Raw genomic sequence first — 9,406 nt, forward strand, 5'->3', positions numbered from 1 at the left:
ATGTATAGCTGATTCACTTTGTTATAAAGCAGAAACTAACACACCATTGTAAAGCAATTATACTCCAATAAAGCTGTTTAAAAAAATAAAATACTGTAGTGCACACTTAAAAAAAACAATATAGTGTTAGTTTTAGGTGTACAGCAAAGTGGTTCAGATATATAGATTCTTTTTCAGATTCTTTTCCATTATAGGTTACTACAAGATATTGAATATAGTTCCCTGTGCTATACAGTAGGTCCTTGTTGTTTGTCTCAAATTTAAGGGAAAATTAGAATAAGGAATGCCTCATTGAAAAATATCAACTATTGTTAAGTTATGTACAGTAATAAAGAGTATTTTCACTTTAATTACCAAAAATCCTTTAAGCCTCAGCCTCTGTAGTAGAAATTCTTCTCTAATCTAAAGGGCTTGAGATGTGCCACACCTAGAGAAGCCCGCACGCCACAACAAAGAAGAATCCACACGCCACATCGAAGACCCAGTGCAGCCAAAAAAAAAAGCCTTGAGAAGGAGCATGTCAGAAAATGAATATTTTAAATTGCAGATAAAGTAGAGACAGGGTTTTCCATGGAAAATGAGGATTACAGGGAGAGGAAGAGGCCAAGGAATCGGATTTCAGGCAGGAAAGCTTTGCAAAGCAGATTTTGGGAGATAAAGAGGAGACGGGGTTGTCCATGGAAAATGAGGATTACAGCAAGAGGAAGAGGCCAGGGAATTGGATTTCAGGCAGGAAAGCTTTGCAAAGCAGATTTTTGAAGATTTCATAAGAAACTGGTAGGTAAGAATAAGGTAAACATTAGCAAATTTGGGCTACATAGGTTACAATCAGCCATGAAATCAAATTCTTTTACCATTTTGTGAGTGATATGTAGTGGATAAATGATACTGGATAATAAATGAAATAAACTATTTACAATACAGAACATCGTACAATTTTAAACTCTAAAGTACAACTTTTTACATGTGTTTAATGTAAAATAATTTTTAAAATTACAAACCAATACACATTCACTGTGGAAAAAACCAAAACATAATACATGTAGATGTAACTAATGTGAACACCTTGGAGGATTAGACTTTTATCAGACATGTTTTCCTATGTCTCCCCACATATTTTGTAATGGAACCAAACAGAATATACTGTTATAGACGACTGACTTAATTTGTCATGAACATCCTTCCATAGCATTGAGTGGATGTCTAGAATATTCTTATTAATGCTTCTTGCCACTATCACAGACCTCTAGGTTCTGCCGTTTTTCACTTTTATAAATAGCATGACCAGGAACAGGCTTGCACCAAAAACTTTATTCATATCCATGATTATTTCCTTAGGAGGAATCTCTGGAAGTAAAATTTCCTAGTCAAAGGATCTATGTCAAGCCTTTTGCCATCAAAGTCAAATTGCCCTGCAGAAAGGCTAACATACGCATCAGCTACAAATAAGTATGCATAATTCTCCACATACTAAAAACACTTTTAAAAAACTTGACCAATGTGATGTGAGGAAATAATTCTCACTGTACTTTTTATTTGCATTTGTTTGAAGTAGAACATGAAAGTTATTTTAAATGGCTCCAAGAACCCCTTGGGTTACTGGACAATACTTTATTGGAAGTAGATAACACCTACTGCCTCTGCTAGATCTTAATCCTAAAGTTATTTTAACTTTTCCCACATGTTTCCAAAACACTTAAATATTAAGTTTAAAATTTCATTAATCAGCTATGTATTTTGCTTGTGTTGAAATCCCTAAATGTTTGATATTCTTTTGAATGAAATAACTAGATAATGGAATGAACTTTTCATTTTCCATGTAGATATTTTGACGTGGTTTGGCTTTAGCCAAAGATGCCTTTCAAAATACCTAATTGACATTGAAGTCATTTTTCCCATATTCAAAATTTCCATGCATTTCAAAAATTATGGTGCTGGAATCACAGAACTTTATTGGCATTAGTCAAATTTAAATAATATTTTAAAACATCTTGCTGTTTGGCATTGTGTAGATCCTTTCCCCCTTCCCAGTACGCCACACTGCTCCAAAAAAAACATACCAGATTTCACACAGTTACCTGTGGTAACCTATCTGGAGCAGACTGGACATAGAGAGTAAGATAACTGAGGTGCTAATATTGGCCTGCATAATCCACATGGGTAATCAACACCTAAACAAGAGAGGGAAAGATTCTAGAAGCTTCATCTCCATGCCAGTTCTACCACCTTCTCTAATCCCCTACAAGAAATAGTCCTGAGATTGTTTGATATGCAATCCATTTTGTACTCAACAATATGCCAACGTTTGCAAAGGGGAGAGAGCATGGAACTTAAGTCTTTGCTTCAAATTTCATTCTTCAGAAGACAAACTCAGAGGAAAAATAAATAAATTGATCAATCAATCAATCGGAGCTACTGACATTTTCTACTTCAAGTGCAGTTACTGAACCCTTTCAGCTAAGGAGGGGTGCAAGTCAAACTACCTTCTAATGGTTCTTACAAATCCATTTTCTTTAGAAGTAAAGAAAATGTTCTTTTAAAAAATATTGATCCCAGCTGACAAGTGGTCAAACACAATAGATTCAGGTGAAAAAGAAAAGGAGATAATAAAAGGTCATTAACTGATTTATTACTGATTTCATAATATTTCAAAATTAGTTGTCCATAAAGTATCTATGAAGAGGAAACTGTAGGAAAAAAAAAAAAAAGAGGAATACTCTCCCTATAGAGCAACAGGAGCCTCAGTGAACTTATCTGCAGAATGGGGGTATTAGAATAGATGACCTTCCTGTTAGGAACTTTGGTGGATCCAGAACATCTATTCCTTTATGACAATGGAAGTGTTGAAGGGTCTAGATTTGATCTGTTTTAGAAAGGAAAAATGAGAGAACAGACGTGAAGGAAAAAAGGCAGCTAAAATGGTCACGCCCATACTACAACAGGTAATTAGAGGGAACACTAGTGGTGTCTCAATTCAAAATAGCTACTTTTTATAAAGTGTTTTCTGGATCACATTCTTTATGAAGATATCCATTTAAACAGTTTTAGAATAAAAAGACCCGAAAATGTGACTTTAATTATAACTACAATGATTTTCCTAAGTACATACACTTTACCAACTAACGAGCAAAAGAATTTACTTACCATTTGTCCTCTAGAGTAAATTCTCCAACTGCACAAAAGAAACTAAACTCACATAATGTTTATTCTCCCTTTCCTTCCCAAATTAGGTCATTTATGTAATACTGAACCTCTACAAAAGGTAACATACAAAAGATGCTAATGTGCTAAGAAATAAAAGGAACACTTCATAAAAATATAGTGGTTTTCTTTTTCCATATGAAAGTATTTAAAAAACAGTAGCTTGCAATATGTTACAAACATTCTTATATGACACTTTTCGAGTCTGTGAATTCTTGCCAGAAATATATAGTGTTCACATCATTCCAGTGAATAACTCAACATACCAATTTTTTTCAAAGGCACAGTGTCAAAAATACTTAACGACTTTAAAATTTGTTTTTTCTGTAGTATATACCAACCACCTGTGACATTGTTCTAAACAATGACATTGTTTAGAACAATGTCACAGGTGGTTGGTATATACTACAGAAAAAAGTCTTAAATATTACGCTAAATTTCAATGTTAGTGAACACAGAAAAAAAAGTAATGTTGGTATTTGAGGTCATTATATTTCCAGCAGCCTGAAGACATTGAGACTTATCAAAATAGTGATCTTAGGCACTTTGCCTACCCCTTTCTTTTGGGAATCTTTAATTTATGTGACATGTTTAAATAAATGGGAGTTAACTCTTCATATGCTTTGGAAATTACATAAAAATCACTCTTAAAATTGTAAAAAAATGTAGCCGACTACACACTATATAGTATTATTTCTACCTGCCATCAGGTGCTGTAAATATTAAAGGGTAATTTTCTTCAACCTTTCTGGTTAACATAACTCACCTGCCCTTCAGCTTGCCAGGTGAAATTCATGGAATGGATATTGACAGGAATGGCTGGCATTCTCTGTTGTGCTCTTCTGAAATCATGTGTAAAAGGGGCCATTTTCCCCTCTGAAACAATCAAGATATCTTCTTCAAATCCTGGTTTTAAAAAAACAAATAAAACTATCAAACTAGCTGGACTTAAAAGCATCCAAATGAGAACTTGCACGCAAAAAGAACACCAAAGAATTAGTAATGGGTCATTTCTTTTCACAAGGCACCTGCCTTCGTACCAACTGATATTCCTGTGGGTGATAAGAATGATGCCAAAGACGCATGCTTTCGGGGAAAAGGAGTGGACGTGGAGTTAACTGGTGCTAGCAAATGCTGGGTCCACCTAAAAACGCAGGATTGTAGAAACTAGCAACAGCATGATCAGAACACTAGATCAGCTTAGGTTTCTTGAGAGAGAAGTTTATACGCTTTTAGATGGAAAATAGCTAATTAAAAGGGGGAGACCAATCTTCCTTGGAAATTAAGCTTTGAAAACATACTAAATGTATGCATCTCTCCTCCTTTAATGGAAAAGCTGGACAGAGAGTGAAGACCCAGGCAGGGGAAGAAGCAGAAGCTCCCGTGTTAGGCGCGAAACCTTACCTATGAGCACTCTCGCCTGGTGAGCATCGATCCACAGGTACAGGCTTTCCTCCGGCGTCTGCCCGACCTCCGCCCGCAGCACCAGCAGGCACGGGAGGATGCTCCAGAATCGGAGCGCGGCGGCAGGGAAGGCGCCTCTCCGGGCCATACTACTCCGGACCTCCTGGCTGGTGGCTCTCGCAGCTGAAACTCCTGCCGCACGTACCCAACCTGCAGCCGTTAAGCTGTCTCTCAACCCGAGCTGTTCCCGCGTAGTCAGCTGGGCGTGTAGCCTCTCGGCTCTGATGCGAGTGAGCCCGGGTGAGCGCGAGGAGGAAGAGAAGGGAGTGGAAGAACCGGCGAGAGCGGGGCAAGACCGGGGCGGGGGGGGCGGGGGCGCAGGAGGAACAGGGGAGAGCAGAGACGCAAGACTGGCAAAGCAGGAGATGCCAGCCCGCCGAGCAAGGCCAACAGTCAGAGGGTTAAATACAGCGGGAGAGGAAGAGCGGGAAGGGCCGGCGCAAGTGCGGTGCGAAAGAGGAGGCACTCGGCCCAGTCGGCCGCCACTGGGCGGCGCTGGGGAGACGCACGGGGGTGGGGCGGCACGGGACCCCGGAGGCCGCGTCCACGCCGCTGTGCGCCGCGTGGGAGCACGCACGAAAGGCGCACGTGGTGGAGGGAGATGCGGAGAAGGGCGCTCAAAGGCGCCTCTGGGATGTCCCTCGCTTCTGCCTCTGGCCAGACGAGGCATGAATGGAGGGAAGTGGGGTGAACTGACTTCACAGGGCTTAACTGAGCGCAGGTGATGATGATGATAACTCCCATTTGTACTCCGGGGCTAAATGAAGGCGCATATTCCTCCACTTCTCCCTTTCCGCTACTGTCATTCCTCCTTCTGCAAACCCTATCCTCATCCATCCGCGCTAAGCTGACACGGCGCATTCCCATCCATTTAAAACCCAAGACTCGACCGTCCAGTGGTTCCCTGATGGCTGGCGCTCAGGTTGGCGGGGGCGTGGGGTTTCATTGCCACTTGCCTGACACCATGGAGGATGCTTTTTAACAGCTGTGGAGGCTCTTCTCCCTGATCACCGGAAGCACTTGGAAGAGTTCCCTGAGCTCTGGATGACAGGCTTACCTGACCTGCTGGGGTAGGGCTCCCAAAAGTTGTGAATATCTTCATAGTTGCCGGTATTTTAAGAAATTTGGAGGCGTGCCGCGCTGGTACTGAAATCGCAGGCGCTTTAGAGCAACACCAAGGATCTGGCCTTGCCTGTGGGAAGAGTAGGTGGCTGGCAGTGGGCTCCAGCCCAGCCACACCGACTCGACCCCAGCAGAGAGGATTTGTTTTGCCCCCTGCCTAATCCCTTGGATGAGCAATGAAAACGGAAGCAAAGGTTTAAAAATTTTTTTTTAACTTAGATTTCAGACTCAGAAAAGAGTTGTTTACTTCTGTATTTTTTGGCATCCGAATGCTGGACAAATGTCCCAAGGATTGAGCATCTGGGGCTGGGCGTGTTGTTTCACCCAGTCCCTTGCAGAAGTGGATACCTCAAGAGGGGAGAGCAAACCGGCAACAACGGAAGAGAAGCGGAACACGTGCATGAATTCAGCTAAGCGTTGGGTCATGAGAAGTTACTAAAAAGAACAGAATATGTGTATTTCCAATTATGAAATATTTTCAACCGTGCAACTGTTGATCTTTGAAAAGAACTAGACGAAATCTACAATGGATTTGAACTTTGTGTTTTAATTGTAAAAGTACTTTAAAGTGCTTACTTAAACCTCACAAGTCTTTTAAATAGGTACTATTATTATTCCCATTTTATTGACGGGGAAACAAGGCTCAAAAAGATCCAGTAAGTTAGTTGACTGTGGTTACCCAGTGGTAACTATGGTTACTTACCGGGTCAGAGGCAGAGTCAGGGTTCAAATTTCCAGGCACTCTGGTTTCAAAGCCTATTCTCTTAACCACTGTACCTCCACTGATAAGTAAATCATAATTAAGTCTGTTTGCATCCAAAGCTTCACAGCCATTCTTCTTTACAATAACATTTACCTCTTTTCAAAGATTTCATGAGTTTTTATTTCAGTGAATATTCATTTATGTAATGTATTCATATACATTCCGAAACCTTTAAAGCACTTTAGCATTGTAATGCCAGTTGTCCCCCAGTTAAAGATAATACTTTTGCAACACAATGGACATTTTCCTTTACTCCAGAAAGTTGTCGTTTTAATTGAAAATATATTTTTCCCTCAGTAGTGTTCAAACCCCTACGGCTCTTGATGCAAGGACGCCCTCTACAGGTTGTTCTAATCAAATACTAACTGAGAAATAGCCTTCATAAAATTTACTTTTTATGTAGAGAAAAAGAGGGACTAAATTCTCCCTAATTCACCTTCCCCTGAGTGAGGTCTTTCTGCAACAGTTGAATTTGGTGTTGGTGATACTGGTAGTATATCGTGCTGTAAGGAATTTTTCTTTCCAGAACAACGGGTCTCTGTTCGCTTCTCCCCAGCAGTGGACACTTAGAAAAATTACATTTTATGATAGAGAAAAGTGTCATTTAAAAATATTGGATTTGGGCTCTTTTGGGTTTTAAAGGGAAGGAAGGAACCAGTCAGCTATTTTCAAGAGTAATATGGTGTCTCTTTGGGGGGAAGGTCCATCTAAGAGTTGAATCAGGCTGGACACTCCCTTCTATTGTTAAAGAGCAAAGAGGCTTTTTCATTCAGAAAAAAAGTCATGTTTTAACATTTCTCTGCTCAAATAGAAATGCAACAATATTTGCACATGATAAAATGTTGGAAATAATATGCTAGGAGGTGTTGCGAGTTAACTTCATTTAGTTGAAAATCCGACCATTTATTTTTCCAGTCCATTATCCTTCCTTTCCTTGTGTAATTAATTCTTGTGAATTACATTTGCAGGCAACTTCATGTATTTGTTCATTAACTCATTCACTCATTCAACAAATATTTATTAAACACCCATTTTGTGCAAGACACTGTCCTAGAAACAACAGGAGAGACAAAGCCAGTGAAAAATATCACGAAACTACATGAGAAACAAAACACGATCCCAGCCCTTGAAGACCACTGGAGCTATTTAAATGAATAAGATAAGTACCCAAGTAACCGTAATTCAAGGCAGAATACAGTGATTGTTGATAAGACAAAAGGACTGGAAATTCAAAGGAGAAATCTCATATCTGGGATTCTGAAAGTTTTATAGTTCATTCATTCATTCATTAAAAAAACACTGACTGTGTGTCTGATGTATGCACTGTACAGGTACAGGGGATAGGAAGGCAAGTAAAAAGACAGCCCCTGCTCTTGAACTCTCGGTCTAACAGGGGAGATTGTTAAGAATGAACAATAAAGAAGAATGAATGCCAGGATGGGGATGTGCACAGGGTATTTTGGGACTGGGAGAAAAGTCCCCTAATGCAGACTGGGTTCTGGTAAGACTTCCTAGGGGCCAGGGTACTTGAGTAAGCAGTTCTGAAGGTTAAAGGGGAATTGAACATGTAAGGGAGAGAGACAAGGGATGTCCAGCAATAGTGAGAACAGAGATGAGAGAAGGAATGGTACCATCCAGAACCTGAATGTACTGATCTGCAATGTGATGAGCCTGGAGTGGGGGAGAGAGGGATGGATGAAGCCAAAAAGGGAAGTAGGAGTTGGTTATGGAAATTGTGCTGAGAAGAATTCTCAATAATTTATGGAGAGACACTGTCCTCAAGGAGGTGGAGCATAACTCCCCACTCTTTTTTTTTTTTTAACATCTTTATTGGAGTATAATTGCTTTACAACGGTGTGTTAGTTTCTGCTTTACAACAAAATGAATCAGTTATATATATACATATGTTCCCATATCTCTTCCCTCTTGCGTCTCCCTCCCTCCCACCCTCCCTATCCTACCCCTCCAGGCGATCACAAAGCACCGAGCTGATCTCCCTGTGCTATGCGGCTGCTTCCCACTAGCTATCTACCTTACATTTGGTAGTGTATATATGTCCATGCCTCTCTCTCGCTTTGTCACAGCTTACCCTTCCCCCTCCCCATATCCTCAAGTCCATTCTCTAGTAGGTCTGTGTCTTTATTCCTGTCTTACCCCTAGGTTCTTCATGACATTTTTTTTTCTTAAATTCTATATATATATGTGTTAGCATATGCTATTTGTCTCTCTCTTTCTGACTTATTTCACTCTGTATGACAGACTCTAGGTCTATCCACCTCATTACAAATAGCTCAATTTCGTTTCTTTTTATGGCTGTCCCCACTCTTAAGCGTAGGCTATGCATAGTGACTTCCTTTCATAGAGTTCCATATGGAAAGAGGTAAAAGGAGTAACTTTACAGCAGAGAGACCTAACAGACATGGGTGATCTTGTCCAGGTGATCAAGGTCAACATCAACAGTGATAAGTCATGTTGATACTATGTACCCTGGATAAGATGTGATGAGAATGGTAACTTCACCTCTGTGGTCTTCTCTTAAAAACCCATAACTTCTGTCTAATCATGAGAAGGATATCAGAAAAACACAACTGAAGGACATTCTACAAAATACCTAACCAGTAATCCTTAAAACTGTCAAGGTCATCACAAACAAGGAGAGTCTGAGAAATGGTCACAGCCAGGAGGAGCCCAAGGACACACGACAAGTAAATGTAATGAGGTATCCTGGATGGGATTCTGGAACAGAAAAAGGACATTGGATAAAAACTAAGGAAATCTGAATAAACTATTAATAATAATGTATCAATATTGGCTCATTAACTGTGACAAATATACCATATTAATGTAAAATGTTAA

At 40.0% G+C, this 9,406-nt stretch overlaps 1 protein-coding gene across 1 annotated transcript in view; it reads right to left on the reverse strand.

The window, feature by feature from the left end:
• WIF1 (WNT inhibitory factor 1) overlaps positions 1-5,123 on the reverse strand; it is an 86,643-nt gene extending 81,520 nt beyond the window's left edge. Inside the window, exons 1-2 of the mRNA XM_060026309.1 lie at positions 4,606-5,123; positions 3,968-4,107 (exon numbers count right to left, since the gene is read on the reverse strand). Coding sequence (XP_059882292.1) covers positions 3,968-4,107; positions 4,606-4,753 — 288 coding nt within the window. The 5' untranslated portion in view covers positions 4,754-5,123. The remainder of the gene's footprint in view (positions 1-3,967; positions 4,108-4,605) is intronic.
• Between the last annotated feature and the right edge of the window lie 4,283 nt (positions 5,124-9,406).

Source organism: Delphinus delphis, chromosome 11 (assembly GCF_949987515.2).
Source record: "Delphinus delphis chromosome 11, mDelDel1.2, whole genome shotgun sequence".
Taxonomy (NCBI): Eukaryota; Metazoa; Chordata; class Mammalia; order Artiodactyla; family Delphinidae; genus Delphinus; species Delphinus delphis.